This window comes from Pleurodeles waltl, chromosome 4_2, assembly GCF_031143425.1.
Source record: "Pleurodeles waltl isolate 20211129_DDA chromosome 4_2, aPleWal1.hap1.20221129, whole genome shotgun sequence".
Classification (NCBI taxonomy): Eukaryota; Metazoa; Chordata; class Amphibia; order Caudata; family Salamandridae; genus Pleurodeles; species Pleurodeles waltl.
Window position 1 is genome coordinate 945,162,918 of NC_090443.1, and position 17,936 is coordinate 945,180,853.

Consider the following 17,936-nt stretch of genomic DNA (forward strand, 5'->3'; position numbering starts at 1 on the left):
CCACTGTCTCAAATTAAGCACCGGTGCCCACTTATGAGGCTCGCTAATCCTTAGCCCCAATCCCTTAGGTTATAGAAGACAGTTACACGCCCACCTCTTGCAGACATCTGAGTGCTATATCATTCCTTCTGTATAGGTGGGACTACCTGAGGGAGGGGATACTGCCAGCCATTAGGTCATCTCTAATATATAGAGATCATTCTCAAAAAGGGCAGGAAGACAGACATGAGGCAGCACTAATGACTAGTAACCAGCAGGACACAGTAACTTTGGACTCTCACACAATTGCAAAGGTATTCCACGTTACCCACACACTAGGAATTAGATTACTGGTGTGACCTGGGGGAGGCTGCTAACAGGTGGTGTGATCTACCACACTAGTATGCTGGGATACTGCCCTCAGAGGGCATGATGGACTGGAGAGAAGGCCATGGCAAGGGAGCACCCGGTCGACCTGTACCATCATGATTGACTGTTGCTCTGTATCTCACCTTCCCTTTTTCTTTCATTAGTTTTCACTTGTCCCATGCCTCTGTATGTGGTTGTTATTGACCATGCTTTGTCTCATGCATTCACTGACTCCATGACTATACGGGGAACCTCATAGTCTGGTCTACTGTTCTAGACCTCATGCATTGTGAAATAACAATGATTATAAATTGATGCTCATGTTTGTGTTGTAATTATTTATTAAAGATTTGTAGAGATTAGAATGACCCCTGTGCAACAAAGACACAAACATTTGTGAAGTGATAAAACTTTGCCTGTTATTTGATCACACAAAATAGAGACACCATGAGCCTAAAGACGTATCTTAACACTACTAGTTTAGAACTGCCCACATTAGCCCACTAGATACAAAATACTGCCTTGTATAGCACCAGGAAGACAAAGCAGTGGCAAAGGCACTTACCATAGGTTTCATGAAGAAAGCCATAATCTTCTTTGCCAAAGTTGGTATTTTCCAGAAGGTGAGCTGTTGTTGCAAATGTGGATCAATGATGTCAGCATCACTGTTGGAATGTGAAAGGATGTGATATTTTAATAAGAGGACACAATTATTGTAACGGATACTGACATTCTGAAATAATGAAATAGAACTAACTTTTCTGGGACAATAAGGTGTGCAAACAGTGATCTGGGTAGACCAGTTGCAAAGTCCTAAATGAGCACGACAGTTAAACAATACATAAAATACAGACACAGCTGAGACCGACCAAAAGTGAAGCAGATAAAGACGGTAGAAACTATATAAAACAAGCATTTGCAATGCAACGGGTCTTGCGTTTGCTCATGTTAGAGCTGATCGCGTTGTAAACTCCTAACCCGACTTTTCATCTATCGGCAAAAGTGCGTTTATGTACGTAGCCTGAAAAAGTGAAATTAACTGTGTAAAGCGCTCGACTTCTGCCAAGCGAAATCGCGCTAGGAAAATAGAGAAAAAGTAGTCCACGATCCGACAGAAAACAGCGAGCCTGGCATGTTTTCTGTACTTGGTCGCTGCGCTCGAGGAGGGCTAACCACCGGAAAAGGCATGACGTGTGCATGCCTTCCACTAATGAAAGCAAGCAGATTTTATTAGGCAAGCCCACGAACCAATGAAACACACCGACGTGACGTCGACAGGGCTCAGAGCCCTTCTCTAATAACTAAAGCGTCTCACTGCGATACGCATGCGCGAGCGCATGCAACGCAGGCTCGACCCTAAAAATTAAAAGTAGTACAATTTAAACAACAGTATCAAAGTGAATCGCCTGAGGACAACTTAGATATGCATTGAACAACTTATTGAGTAACAAAAATATCAACGTGGGAGCTGAAGAGCGAGCTTACTCTTCAGTGGGAGCTGAAGAGTGAGCTTATTCCTGGAAACAAAAACAAGACTGTTTCAAGGTAAAATCCCTTTCATATTACCTTTTAACATTTGTAACATAAGATCTCATACATAGTAATCCATACAAGCACGAGTATTGCCCCACTTTGGTCAGGGCTGCAACCAACAGCCAAAACATGGAATTGAGAAGTAAAACAAAAAGGAGAGGAAGATAGAGATGGAAATTGTGGGTTAACAGGAGAGAAGTACCAGGTAGGAAATAAGGTAGGAAATAGAATATAAAAGAACAACAATTATGCAAAAAGAAGGGCAAAACATTGACCCGAACAACGCTATTCAGCTCACTGAGTATTCAGATCCAGAAAGTCTCAACACCCATGTTGGGTTTTACAGCAAAACAGAAATATAGTGATATCAAAAAAAAAAAAAACTAAAGACATAAATCATTTACCACAGCAGGTCACATTACTTTGAAGCTATCACGCACAATTGAGGGACACGCCAGGCCACACCCCAAATGGCTCAATAAATAACATGTTCCTTACATTCTCATCCCAGATTTCACGAGGAAGTAAATTAAGATACTGTGATGAAGCATGTTCTTGTACACTAACTACAAGTTAAAGTAGACAACAAGAAGACAAGTTAGTTATCTTCCTCGAAATCATCATCAAATGAAAGTACACCTAAACTAATAAAGAGATTGGAAAAGTATCAAGAACCAGTTCATGACCAATCCGGAAGAGATCACCCCAATAGGGGTGAACAAGAGAAATCAAGGTACACTTTACACGAACGTGTCTCAAATAGAATTTCAACGTAAAAGGTGCTAGAAGCCCCCCGGACCTAAATAAGTAAATGCTATCAAAATAAAGTATACGCACCTCATGAACGATTCTCCTAAATAGAATACTCCTGTCCTAATAAACAAATTTATCAGCGCTCACTTCACCGCACTCAAACAATGCTTTTTGGAATGATCAAGTGTGCAGTGTCTACACACAGTGCATAGCACATCACGTAAATTTGTTACTATCCTATATGTAGTGTGCTGTGTGGTGCTCATCATGTCAGCCTTGAAAAAGCCAGAGGCTTGCAGGCTGCAGGGAGCGAAACACCTGCTGACTGTGTATGGACTAACACAGGGAGCATCACGGAAATTGATGCCAGGTTATTGGTGCAAATATAATCAAGCTGACAACCACAAAAGAATATTACAACAAAGATGGACACAGTCTACAAATAAGTGTTTGAGAACAAACGGGTAGTAAACTTTAGGCTCTTAGGTGTGGTTACGTGGCTAGAATGTCAAAATGGGTTTTCTTGGCTGTATTATCAAGTATGTGAGAGGATCACATGCGATTTGCAGACCTAAGCTAGACACTTAGTTATCTTGGGAGGATGGGTAGCTCGGTGGAAAATGCCATCACTTGCAGGAGAACAGGCATATATCTTCCTTTCTTTTTCTATTCCTTCCATCTCCTCTGTAATGAGTGGCTTTTGCACTGACCCTGTGTGGGTTCTTCCACAGTCTTCTATACATTAGGCACCTCTAGGGCAATTCGTTAAAAATAACCATCCAGTAGTCCATCTTCTCTCCCTTCTTCTTGTCCTTTGCTGTCCACAATGTTCAGTGTGAAGTCAGTTAAGCATCACAAATCATTAATCAATTAATTATTAATGCTAGCGTTTTTGTTAGCCCATTATAGAAGGCTACTAGAGCTGACTTGTCGATCCAATGTGCTCCAGCTCATTGGGGCCTATTCATAAACTGCATTTTGTAGTGAATTTAGTAGTATTTCAATAGTACTACTAATGTTCTACCAGATTCTCTTTACTAACGAGTTTGCAGCATTCTCCATCTCTGCCTCTCCTATCTTTTCGATGCAGAGATCTCCAAGCCAAGTGCAGATTATTGGCAAGCACACACATAGGTTTTTTTTGTTGTTTTTTTTTCTAAATGTAGGAGGAATGAGGAGTGGCTGAAAAATGTTGAATACTTGAACACAAGCTGCACCTCTAGGCTTACTACAGGCAAAACTTGACAGGTAAATCTACACTGTAGCAAACTTACAATAGTAAATGGTAAATAACCAAAAGCAGTAAACGTACTACAAAGTGTGAGAGTAAATTTACACATGTAGGTGAATTAATGTGTAAGTTTACCTTTGTGAATAGCCGCTATGGATGTTGAAATCAGCTTATGTAAGTCACAATATCTCTGGTTACTTGCTGTAATGAGAGTCCACATCAGCAGATTGGGTAATTTCTCTTTCTTTGATCAAATACTTTGAAACTGCCATCAAGAAGCTCATGCACGTTTTTACACATCAAACCACTGGCATTAATAAGAAGAGTTGCGCAAGTAAGTGCTTCTTTCTTTGACACTCAAAATGTAACCATGGAAGAATCCACAGGGAAGGCCAGTGATCGATTATATAATGCAGTCAGCAATACTGCATAGAAGCCTGAAAGTGTTGGGAGATTCTTCTTATACTTTTATGGTTGTCTCATACCAGTTAGTGCAGCAGCGGGAGAATTAACAACAGAATCCAAGTTCTAAGTGCCAGTGCTCGTCACGGAAAGGACTGAGGATCCATGAGTAGTAGAGGAGCCTGTTAATTGTGTTTCTGTCTAGAGTCCTCAATTGGTCTGTAAGAAGCTTCTTTCCTTTCTGGTGAACTACAATTTATCCTGTATTTCAGTGTCATCAGCTAATTAACATCATAATCCATGACTCATAAGCGACAACTCAAAACAATGCAACCCAACCCTGTTGCGTATCATGTGAGAATGAGGCAAAAAAAATCAGAGGACAATGTACCAATCTATCCCTCCTTTGAGAACTAGCTTGTGAGAATACCCAATTACCCTGCAAATATGATCTCCCCAGGGAAGAAATGGGTGTTGGTAAGGAGGGAGAAAAAGTGGATGTTGTGCTTCAACTCCTATACTAGTAAATGGCAATGCTGTCCTGTTACATACCATTAGGCAAATGAATCAAACAAGGTCTCAAAGATGTTTCAGATCTCCATTGCTCCAGGGATGTAGTCAGTTGACAAAACACAGGGAGTAACAAACGTCCCTGCCCAGATTCAGTGCAACAAAGAAGTCAAGTCCTGATCAGTGAGGACCCTAGAAGCAATATTAGCTATCAGGATGCATCGCAGGACTACGACAATTTCAGAAGGAATTTGGCAGCACAGCTTTATTAGAGGCAAATCACAAACCAAAGACAAAAACAGCAGCAAAAGTGAGGGTTGCCAATTGTAAGCGTACACAGCACTAGGATAAACTGTACAACTAAGAAACTTGCAAGGAACTGCTCCTTCACACAGCTGCTTCTTTTTTTACCCTGAAAGTGTCCACATTTCTTTAGCATCGACTGAACAGAGCCTGCCCAATCAGACGAGTGCTTTGGTTTGACCCAGAAGCAGTGCCTCCTATTCCACAGCCCCGACTCCAGGTTATCGTAACCTTCATACCACCAGAATTAATGTCTGCTTTCCTGCAAAGTGTACCTTGTCTGTAGTGGTGGCCTGTTGAGTACTTGTACTTTGCGTAACTTCACCCACCTAACCTAAACTAACCTAACCTGGATTTCTGAGATGTATTGTTTATAGAGGATGTCACTGCAAAGTAGGTGTTTGGCTTCACAGAACAGCTTCAGAAGGGAGGCCTCAATGAGGAGGTCCTCTTCCATTACTCTAGCATAATTAGTAAGAATGATAACACTGTCGTAGACAGCAAAAACGTTTGTGGCCTCCATCAGGTGGGAGCGAAGTGTAGAACTGGCATAATATGTTGGTGGAACTATGGGCTCAGATTCACTCTGATTAAATTGAACTGTAGGTCGACAGCCTTTTTACACTCTTCATAGTGTGGCTATTACAAGCTGTTTAGAATGTATCCAACTTGCAATATGTAGAGGAAGTTCCATTTAAAGCCGCTATTTTAAAGGTCTCACAGGAGCGAGTCAGGAGAATGAGCAGTGCACCTTTTAGGCAGGTTCCTAATGTTTCGTTTCAACATTTCTTGTTCCTGTATTTAATGACTTTTGTGAATTGCTGAGTCTACTTGTTAAGATACCTCTGTTGAGTGCCTGACATGCCACCTACATAATAAAAGCGGATGCTTCTGTATTCCTCCAGGAATGGTTTTAAATATATGGTCTAAGGATTGTGTCTCCTCAGGCATTTTGTATCCTGTGGTATCCACTCTGCATTGCCCCATCAGAGGGGTTACACATTCCATGAACAGTTCTAAAAAGGGTGACAGAAAATAGGTTTTGGTACAGGTCAGCAAATGTACTAAACCTTTATTGGGGCCTAAAGCCATGATGATGATATTGGCAAAACACATATCTGCCTCAAACATAATTCCAGAGTTTAAAGACCTTCAGATATGAATATTTTCTGAAGAGGAGAGCTGCTCTGCAGACTTTCAAGGTAGATGAGATTGGGGTTGGCAATAGCCAGACTGCTGCTCACCATATCATCTACCCAGACTCTCTTTAGTTTCTCATATTCAACCTGTGACAAATGTGCTCCTGTATATTTCTAGTAGGAAGAGACAATGATGTTCAGAAGGACTATCGAAAGTGATTATGAGCTTAGGTTCCATATGTATGTCTAGTTAAGGGGCTATTAGGCATCATTTGAGGGAGTGGGAAAACAATGCACTAGCAATGAATAAGTGGAGCAGAGGTAAGTCTCCATGGAAAGGCTAGGAGCAGTTGAAATCAGACAAGTAGTGTGTGAGGTACTATGGGCATGGAAGAGGTATGCAATACCTATCCACAGAGGGCGTACGATATGCAATGAATACTCAGTCAAAGCCGAGTATCCAGACCTTTGGTGCAGAGATGTGTAGTGCCAATGGTATGGCGATAGACAGATATGGTGACACACACATGCACTAATACTTTGGCCAGCAAGCAGGACTTTCAAAATCACTGTGCCTGAGATAGATGTGAGTGTGAAAGGTATCACAATGCATGTGTCAGAATGTTCCTCAGCCAGAGGGAAATCAGGGAGTAAGGCTGTGGCAGGGTATGAGGTAGGCAATTAAATGATTTGTGGTATGAAAAGGACAGCCACAGGGATCTCGAGTTCCATCAGATGAACTATAAAGGGCACAACATGCTGCAGCATGCTTTGCTCCCCAAAAGATACAAAGGCAGGTGTGGCTGTGATGCTCTATATCCATATCTTCAAAGTCATAGGCAAAGACGTTCCCGACGTGGTAAAGAAGGTATATGGAAGGGTGGAAGGCGGATTGGCCTTGCCAGCACATGCAAAGGTTTGGCTTGGATCAGTACCTCGAGTAAGAGTGCAGACTACCTGTCCTACTGGGGAAGGGGGAAGCAGGGCTGGTTTTGGGACTTGTCTTCGTTTCAGTAATATCTGACTTGAAATGCAACCTGGTCAATTCTTTTTGGGGACTTCTATAACTGAGGAATAGGAAGAACAAGCTGAGTGAGAGTGCTCGACCACCCTGTTTTAGTAACGTTTAAGGAATCCCACCAGTCTCCTTGTCCAAAGGGCCCATCAAGTCAAGAAAACATTCTGGGTTTTTGGAGTAAAACATTTTTTTTTACTGGCCATGCATGCTGACTACCATCACTGCAGGGTCAACAGGCTTTTTTACCCCACAAAGTAAGGCATGGTCATAGGGCTAGACATTGCTTCCATTTGAAACTACTATTGAAAGAAAAGTCAGCAGAAATGTATATTATGTGGCCTTGAAATTTGAAAGTACCTCCCCTTTTTGGCTCCATGATGCAATATTTGGGAAATGTATGCACAGGAAACATGCTGTAATACGATGGCTGATGCAGATTTGCAGATGGTGCAAGATCTAATTTTGTGCATTCACTGAAATGTCAAAGGTGGCGAGAAGGTTAAACCGAGTATAGTATTGAAAATCTAGAATATTAATTTTCTACACATTTTCAAGTACTTAATAACAGTGTATATTAGCCACTCACATTGCGAGGACCTCAAATAGGGAGTATCCCTCATGTTGAGCAGTACGACATCCATATATCGTCAGTCAATGTAGACAAACACTAGCACTCTCACAGCTCTAGACCAGATGATACAAACCATTCCTGTAGTGCAGCAGTAAAAAAAAAAAAAAAAAAAAAAGAATCAATAAAGACTCAACTTCAGGGTCTGCAGCGAGGGGAAGTGGAGTACAGACAAGGGACAGCATGCTTAGGACCATGCAAGTGGGAGTTATAGAGGGTTTTAAACATTGGAGAATGTACTGGTAGGGTGGCACACCACATTCAAAGGTAAATTACCTTTACAACGCTGTGTTTACAATGTGGTACCTTTGCTATGCAGATTTTACCAACCAATATCTTGACATGGTGTGCCTACAGTTAAAGGAGGGTTGGGGTTAGCCCCCACAAAGGAAAATATTGGTAAATAAGAGGGTTGGGTGGTGATAAATGGGGGTGTAAAGGGTCTGGGGTTAATAGAGGGCTGAGGGCTTAACACCCAAAAGAAACAAAAGTGGTAAATAGGGATGTGGTGTGAAGGTTCTCAGGGGTGTAGTGGAGTCTGGAGTAAAAAGGGAGTTGGGGATTACTCCCAAAAGAAAAAAGTGGTAACTAGGGCTGGCACTTATTCTTTAATATTACATTTTCTGTATTTTTTATTTCTTTTTTATGGTTGAGGAGCGGGATCTAAGGGTTCTGGGGGAATAGGGTGGTTCGCGTTTAAATTTGTTTTTTACTCTTAAATATTGAAGAGTATTCATTTTTCATGCTGGGGGTCTTTTTTACTATTTATTTTCATGCAATTAGTTTTTACTTTTTTATTTTATTTATATTTATTTTACTTTTACTTTCTATTTACAGGTATGGAAGCGAGATGTAAGAGTTAAAGAGGAATAGGGTGTGGGTGTTTAAAATCTTTTTGTTTTTTAAATATTGGTGTGGGTATTCAGTTTTTATAATTGTTTATTATAATATACTTTAATAATATTTATTTTAATCATCTTAACTTTTTCATCATGTATATAGTTTTCATTTAAATATTCCAAATAACATTGAAAATGCATAAACTATTTTTAGTTGCTATTATGTAGTTACTGACATACTATTTTACAAATAAATATTTATTTTATGACAAAAATTCTCTATATTTTTCAAATGTTGTTTATTACACTTCAATAAAGTTATACTTATATACACCTTTTAAAAAAAATAAGAAATCACATTGTTGTATCGCTTTCACATTATTACCCACATTCACAACACCAAGTCCCACGTTTCTATAATCATTCCAATGGGGAAATGTATCCTCTTTTTATTTTTACCACATTGCTTTTACACATTTATTCTGCGGTTGCTGGAAATTCATGACTAGAGGTTTTCACCTGTGCTGCTCAGGTAAGAATCTAATATGTTTTAGAATTTAAACTTTTAGGCATATATATATATATTTACTGTAAGGCGAGTTTAAGGGAGGTGTTAATAGAGTATGCCATAGTCAGTGGTCAGTCTCGTCTTTTAAATGTTGGAGTCAATTTTTTTTTAAAAAAAGACATACTACCTATTTACCTCTGTTTAAGGTGACATATTTTTTCATGTTTTTGGACATTGTCTTTTGTTTCTCTTATGTTTTTGTTAGGCTGTAGATGTAGGTGGGTGCTGGGAAAATTAGCCACCTTAATTCCCCCTCCTTCATCTTTTTACCTTTTGTGAATGGGGTGTTTTTAAAAAATATTTGTTTAAATGCTCTGGGGTTTTGTAGCTTATTTTAAAGGATTATTTTCACTTTGCAATGGTGAATTTTATTTAGATTACATCAGGGCATTGGTAAGAGGAAGTAAAATATTACCAATTCAGAAAAAAATTAAACTTGTACAGGTAGGACTGATTTGAAACAAATTCCATGTTGAATTGGATCCACCCAATTGGCAAGGCCTGACTCACTTATAATTCCCTAGTATAAGATACCCAGGGTACCAAGGGCATGTATGACAGAGTGTTCACTCAGGGTCGCAGCACGGTTTGTGCCACCCTTCGTGTGACCAGATACAAAATGGCCTCCAGCCTACCAATGCAGACTGAAAGGACAATGTTGTCACAGCCAGTTCGAATTTGCTATTTAAACCTTTGGCAGAGCCACCTTTATCCCTTAACATTATATAAAAGTTTCCCCTAAGTAAGGCCTATGGAGTCCTATGGTAGGTAGCTGTATTTTGTTAAGTAAGACGTGTTTTAAAATATGTCTTAGCAGAAAATTGTAATTTTGATGTGGGTAAAGTTGGCAGCCCCTTTGGCTAATACAGAGTTACAGGATGGCATTCCAACTCGGCTAACTTTTGACTGGGAATACAAAAGTGGATCATATTAATTATGGCATTAAATGTGGCTGGATGGGCAAGTCAAAATTAATGTCACTTTTACAGGTAGGCAACTTTTACAAAGTTGCCACTCTGTGCCCCAGCTAGTCCAGTGACCTCACAAAGGCACTGACACACAGACAGTTTTCTATCCACCTGGGCAGAAAACTGTCTGCCCAGGCGAGGGACAAAAGCTGCTGCTGCATTCGGAGGTGTGACCTCCTCTCACAGATTGGCTACCCGGGATGTTAGCCCAAAAGGCGAGCTTCAAAGGTGAAGGACTTCAAGGGTCAAGTGGACTGGCCCTCCTCGGAACAGCACTGGGAACATTAAAGCAGGAAACCAAGTTGCATCTCTGGTAGCCACTGCAGAAGTCTTGCTGTTACCAGATGCTGGACTCTCCCAAGGACAATTCAGAGACAACCATAAGGTGCACCCATGTCTGCTGGACTCATGATTGTTAGTTGCAACCGGATTATACTAGAGGGACACCAGCCTCCACCAAAGATTTGCGCTGTGTTGCAAAAGCACAAGGCCTGCATCAACAGCCCATGAAACCCTGCAAAGAGGACTTCATGGGACTCCGAAGTCCATGACCAGAGTTGCCACCACTCACCTGTGGACCAAGCATTCAACCAGAATTCACCCCATGGATTGCACAGCACCTGGAGCATCCTTGAGTCTGTATAACCTCTGCATCAGGACCACTCCATTATCGTCCATAGTGGTCATTCTGTAAAGTTTGGATCTTGCTCTAAAACACTCTGGTGGCCAGGTAACTGTCTATAGTATCCTCTCTGACCCCCTGGAGCTCTGTCCTGCTGGACGTGGTCACCCAACTCGTGTCAGATTTGGCAAACTAATTTGACAAACTTTTCAAAGGTTTCTAAAGTTTTTGTTGTCCAATGCTGGTTTGCGGTTGGCGCTAAAATTATTTATTCCTTTAAAAATCTATATCTCCACAACTCTTTGGTAGATTGTGATGATCAAGATCTCTAAAGATATATAAAAATCAAATCTAATTTTCCAACCTGCTGTCTTGCTCCTTTCGTGTCCTATGACTTTCTTATTCTGCAGTTTGGTGTTAAATGCTTTACACATTATTCCTTTGCTCTTCCTTACTGCTTACAGCCACAGCTAACTAGGGTTGAGCTTATGGTTGAATGAACATACCTGACTGGACACACAATGGTATTTGTGAGTGTACTGCATGGTAGGGCTACCCTGCCATGCCATATAGTACACTCCGAAACCTCACAATGAAATAACCAAATGTGTTTCTTTTCAACAGAGGAGATTAATGTTGTGCATGGGTTTATATAGTAATGTATTAGGTATTTCAGTAATGAACTATGTATGCATTGTTTTCCAAAGAGTCTTGCCACAAATGTTCCATGTTGCCGGTTTTGAAAAAGGAGCTTCTCATTCATTTCTGTTTTTTGTTTTACATACTTTGGCCTGCAGACTACCTGTAGAATATTGTGTCTGTCTCATTTCTAAGGCACTTTGCTCCTTTTTCAAATTTTCAAGTAATTGGTAATAATGAGGATGATGTTTTCCAAATGAACTAGGGAAGGAGTTATACCAACCCTCAATAGCACTGTTTGTTTTTGCACCTCTCCTCAAGCAGCTTAAGTAACTCTTCCACCATTCAACATAATGCAGTTTTCTTCTGCGACCCAAAACTGTTTAGATGTCCAATCCATATCTCTTCAAAGAAATTCAGTAACATGCAATTTGTTCTCATTTTGTGAAAGTAGTCATATTGAACAGTAGCTATGTAGTATTTATTTACATGCTGGAATGTGCAAAACACAAACCTGTTCATTTTCTTTTGCCTCAAAATTTAGTTTACTGTCAGACATGTAGTCCCTCTGCTAGGGATGTTTTTTTAAATTATTTTCCCAAAATGCCTGGGAAGAATGAAAATAACATCCTTGAATTTGTGTTTTGGGATATAGTTTATTAATAGTGGTTATCATGCTGCGTTCAAAGTCAACTATAATTTTCCTGTGGATTTTATTAATTGTTTTTTATCACTGATAAAAACTCAGTATACTGTAGAGTGGAAAACTGTATCCAGCAATAACGCATAAATAAAAGGCTCTGTGGTATTATTTTGCCATGTATAGTGTAAATCAGGGTAAATGGATGGGGTCTTGTTTTCAATGTCTCATTCTTAAGCCAGATTTCACTATTTTCTAGACTTACAATTTTAATATGTATTGTAAATATCTATATCTTTTTAGAGATTTTTATTATCACAGAGAAGGAATTGTTCATGGTTGTAGGTCCTGTTAGTTCAGGAGGAATTTCAATGTCACTAATTGTACTTGGTTGCTTTGGCTATACTTTAATCACTTGTCCTTTTCTGTAAATCATTTATTTTAAATTTGGAAGTTTAGGCATTTTCTGGCAAAATGCAAGGACTATTCATTGCCACCTCCCTTAGAGCTGAACCACAGGGATCATTGCAGATAGCTTCTAGGGTCGGGTATATGCTTAACATTTTATCTGACTTCTACTTATGCTGCAAAGGCAAAGCAGGTATGTTCAGTTGTATGTTCTAAACAATTACTAGGTGTAACCACTCTGCCTTTCCAACAGGTTGAGAAGTAATGCATACATCTCCAATAAGCCCCAAGTTCAGTTTGCCTTGACACAGAATAAATGTATCTCTCATTCTTGACCAATTGATATCCCTTTTTAGAAAACAGTTTGCTTTCAACATGTTTTCCATTTTTAACCGTGGAAAGTAAAATTATTACTTTTTTATTTTATTACTTGATTTGTTGTCCTTTTGTCCAAGTGGTGATTTTTCTTAATAATCTTCTCTTATTTAGTTTTTGATTTTATTTTATTTTCAATTTGTTTTTCTAGATAGTTTTCTTGGGTCATTTCTGAAATAGACAGAAAATATTTACATTAAAATTAAATCTCATGGTTTAATTTTTTTACTTTGTTTTCAATTTCTTGAACTTGTTGAATAAAAAAAGCAAATTAGTAGGACTGGTTCTAGAATATTTTTATATTAGTTAATTCATCCTTTTGCTTTGAAAACTATTTTTATTTAATATATACATGTTTATTCAATGTAATATGTCTTTTTATTTCATTTCCAAAGGTTTCTTTTTTTTCTTAAAGTTGGAGTTTAGTCTTCAATTTAAAGGGCAGTTAAACAATTTCTTCCTGTATTTCTTCACAGTTTCAGGGTAATGGTTGTATTAATGGCTTCACAATTGGTTAATCTGCTTGGAAAATTAAACAGACTTTTTAAATGTAATTTTATTGTTTTTTAGCTTAGTATTTTATTGTTAATTATTTATGGTATTTATTGTTAAGACATGCTCACTTACTTTAGATGGCACTGTAGCTTTCCAAATGCTGTGTCACTGCTAGAGTTGTGCTGCCACCTCCTGCAGCAGACATTGACTGATTTCAAAATGCTGGGCTTCGTTATTTATACTACTGTCACTTTTTTCATAATCATCAATATTTGTAGTAAATGCGTTTTCGATTGTATGTTTTTTGATAATTAGGTAAAACCTAATTTAAATTTTAAGATGTGACAAAATATATTTGAACTTTTGTCAAATGTTGCTGCCGTATTTCTTGGAAACCCACATATCGTATGTTGAAAATGGGAAAAAGGATCATTTTATTAATCTATGTTTATAGCGTTATATTCATTTTTTTTAAACTGTTTAAAAAAATATTTCTTAGCCTGTTTTTTAATAAACTGGTTACAAATTGTGTTGAAAAAACTCGCAAGGTGAAGGTGACATACACACAAGTACATTATTATGCCTGTTAAAGGGTTGTGTGGTAAAGAATACTTTGTAAACTACCAAGATCTAAAAACATGCCTAGTTTCAACTTCTAATCTATTTTTACACTGTTTTGCAGCAGTGGTAAGCCGTTTCACATTTGGACCTGAAGCGCTACATGACATTATTGTATTCTAGTGGGACTTTGCTCCACAATGCAACACATGTTATGCAATGGGGGGAGAGGAGGTGTGAAAAAGAGAGACCATCAATGCTTTCAGTTTGATGAAAAAGGTGTGGGGGAGATATAGGTGGGATTTGGCCACAGAAACAAATCTTTAGAAAAGGAGTGGTCTATGTGCCTATTTGCTTGGCATCATATAGAACAATATAAAATAAAGTCTCAACACCTGAAATCGGCAAGCAACAAAATTAGATGTAATAATTTATTAATCATAAGCAAAATATCTGTAAACACGCCTAGGGGGAGAAGAAAGAAGACAACCAGGGACACACCAGCATCCCTAAACTTTGACTGCCTGTACAGATAGATAGCATAGCAGGTTAGGGAGAAACAGGGCAAATGAGACATGGTGTGACTTGTTTCCTCGCAGTCGATACCTCCCACCCTCTGGCAATAGGCCCAGGTACATGAGGCGTCTGGGCCCAGAGCTACTGTGCACAGAGGTGCGCCGATGGCTCAGATTGTGTCTCCTGAACATAGTCCAAAGTCTTTCTTTAGAAAGAATCAGTGAGTGATGCTCTACTGCACGTTTTGTGCACTATATGGACAAGGGCTTTATAAGGATCAGGGTTTCTAAGGCTGTGTCTGGCACAATACCTGTGTGGCAGAGCCTCATTCACTGGCATATTGTAAGGAAGCATTATGTGCTGTTCAAGTGACATACTGTCTAGGACACTAACTTGCTTGCTGATTTCAGTTGCTTTCACGTACGTCGTGATACATCTTTTTTTGGCCTGCATGTTAAAGAAATAAATATATGGCCTAGAAGAGATATAACAGCAATATAGGCGCTGATAGAGATCTGTTTCAATGTTGGTATTTTCATATTTGTCAAATTTTCAGACTGCTCATGTGTGACAATTCCACTGCTTCAGTGTGTATATGAGTGGCATTCCACTGCCAAATGTGTGACATGTCAAGTGACATGTTAACACAACATCTATTAAAAAAGACAAACAGTATAAGTTACCCTCTGTTGAGTAACATGAAGCTCACAATGTGAAATCCCAGCATCCTAACTTCACCAATTCATGTGACCGTAAGAAAACATTTTATTTAGGTGTTCCTCTTTTTTCTTCTTGATCACATAGTTGAGCTCCTTCAAATAAGTGAGTTTATGATATGTGCTATGCAAAATTATTCTTGTGTTTCATTTAATGGAATATTATTTTGCTCCATCTATAATGAAAATCTAGGTCACTTACAGAGTGTACATGAGAAGCCTCCTCTCCAAGTATTAGACTGTTGTGAATGCTGGAGGATGAGTCTGCTGACAAAGGATTCTAGGATTGTAGCAGCCAGCCAAGGGGCAGAGCACAGATTCCTCATCTACACAAAGGCCAAAGGAGTATGAAATGTTTGCTTCCTACAGCCACCAATGGGTAGCAAAGTCTCCCCCCTCAGGGAGAAGCTGTGCCAAAATCTCAGCCACCACAAAATGACAGTATATTCCACGACAACCTCCTGTGAGGCTCTGACAGTGTAGACAGCAGCTACAAATTTGCAACTGACACTGGAAATCTTACGTCATGCTAAGAAAGCCTCAAGCAATTCCGAGGGCATAGAGTAATGCATTTCAATGTGATGATGCAGGAGCCACCATTGATATGTGTTAGCGTCACTCGTGATGCGTGGCATTTGGCAGGGCTGTGTTTTTCTGCTAGTGCTAAGCACTGACAGGACCTGCTTACTTAAAATCACTGTACCAAAGTAGACATTATCATGTCAGCAAGGCAATTCAAGACTTGTCCTTGCAGGTGCTACGTATTTCTTCACATAATTGTACCAGACAACAACATAACATTCTGTAGTCTACATGTTTGTAGAGTTAAGGTGTTTGCAGGGCTTCTGTAATTAAAAGAGGGGTTTTAGGCAGAGCGGTCTGCAGCCCTGCCAAGTACCATGCTTCAGGAATTAGACTAACATTTCTGTGTAACAGTCCACATCACCGTATTGAAATGCAAAGTCACACATTTATAGCACCTCCTCAGTTGTCAAGCCAGGGCACTCTAATTAGCACCTAGTGGCAGTGTACGAAGCACACTCCTTGCAGCAGCTTAGGGGGCTGGCTCAGTTTAGCTCGCTATGACTACAATGTAACCCATTCATCCAACACCACAGTCTTCAGCACTGATGTCAAGAGTCAGTCTTATTCTGCCCAATGAGACAAAGAGGACACTCAAATCACACAGAGACTCACCCATAGGTGGGCCGCTGCAGTGCACAGTAAGTTTCAAACAGTGCAGCTCCTGCCACTGCTCGCACCACATTGTGCAGTATGGCGCAAATGGTACTACTTTTGGGCCCACCCGTGAGCCGGCTGTCGCTGGAATGGTGCCTCAGTGAGCCAGAGTTCACTGCAAGCAGGCAGAGCACAGCCATAAATGCATGCCGCGTGAATCGAGAGTCCTGGACCGCCCATAGCCCGTGCACTGCAGGCCCGGAGGAAGTCGTCACAACTGGCTGACCCATTCATGGCGCTAGCTAGAACAGACTAGTAAGTGCCACTGTCAAGTCACTGGTGTCTTCTCTTAAACTCTGTCGCTCTCCTGAGTCGCGGCTAGCCCGGTGCTGCAGAAGGGCTGGGCAGCGAGGCTCTGAATCAGTCCGTATTCCTAATTTAATTTAATTTCATGTGCAGTCTCAATCTCTCACTCGTATGAGGCTTGCCCAGTGCTGCAGCCATGCTCCAAATCCGTGAGTCTGTCAGTTGTCGTGACTAATATTATTATCATATATTATTAGAAGGCCGAGGCAGCTGAGATTCTATGTCAGGACCGGAGGCGAGGATTATGCAGATCTTTCTTTACTTTTTATTAAATAGCAGGTTCAAAGTTTAAACAAAAAAACATAACAAACTACATTTCCCATGAGTCCGCTTCCATAGCAACCATTGTCCAATAAGGTTCCGTAACTATCAACAGTATAAAATGCCCTCAACCACGTCACTGTCCCTCTTTCTTCACTGCTGCAGTGACAGATAAGTGCCCTTACTGCCTCTGAGCTTTTCAAGTTTTGTGAAATCTGTTTTTGGTGACTGCTTGTTAATATTGCTCGTTCGCTGTTGCTCTCATTCACTTGTTGTAGCAACTGCTGTTGCTAGGTCGCGTTTCCAACGCACAGTAGGCTTTTCAGCCCAAGCGCTCTGTTGGAACGCGGTCACGCGTCAGGCCCACTAGAGGGCGCGCGTCTCAATTTCTTTGCACATTTAATGAGCGCTCGAGTCGCTTTGCGATCGGCGTTCATTTTATTGCGCACCAGGGGTTATTTTTAGGAGCCTAGGCTCTCTTATACCCCTCCAACCCCGCACTGACACCGCAGTGCGGTAAGATTGTACCTGGAGCGGGAGGAACGCTCATCAGCCGGTCTTTTGACGCTTGCCATCGCATTTCTTTATTTTCTTTCAGGCTTTGCCTTTATTTTTTCTTCGGCTGTTGGCTAACAGAAGTGTGGGGGGGCTGCCCTATTAGTTTTCTGGGTGTATCTTCTGTCTAAATTCCCCTGTGGTATAATGCAGCCTGCGCAGGAACATGATTCCTTTTCCCTCATGTCCCCTGGGGAGGGCCCTTCTCACTGCGTCCTACCCCCGGGGTGGAAGTGCTGCTTTCGCAGGCTATCACTCAGGCTCTTGCCCCTATTAAGGAGAGCGTGGCACAGCTTGCGGCGCAGGTCTTCAAAGGGCCGGGCATGTTTGCGACGACAGGTGTGGTGACAGCACCCAAGAAATCAC

At 40.4% G+C, this 17,936-nt stretch overlaps 1 protein-coding gene across 2 annotated transcripts in view; it reads right to left on the reverse strand.

Moving 5' to 3' along the window:
* The window catches only part of LOC138293508 (vitamin D3 hydroxylase-associated protein-like), a 341,751-nt gene that overhangs the window by 51,275 nt on the left and 272,540 nt on the right, over positions 1-17,936 (reverse strand). For both annotated transcript variants that reach the window (XM_069232750.1, XM_069232749.1), the window contains exon 10: positions 914-1,013. In XM_069232750.1, the coding sequence (XP_069088851.1) occupies positions 914-1,013 (100 nt within the window). The remainder of the gene's footprint in view (positions 1-913; positions 1,014-17,936) is intronic.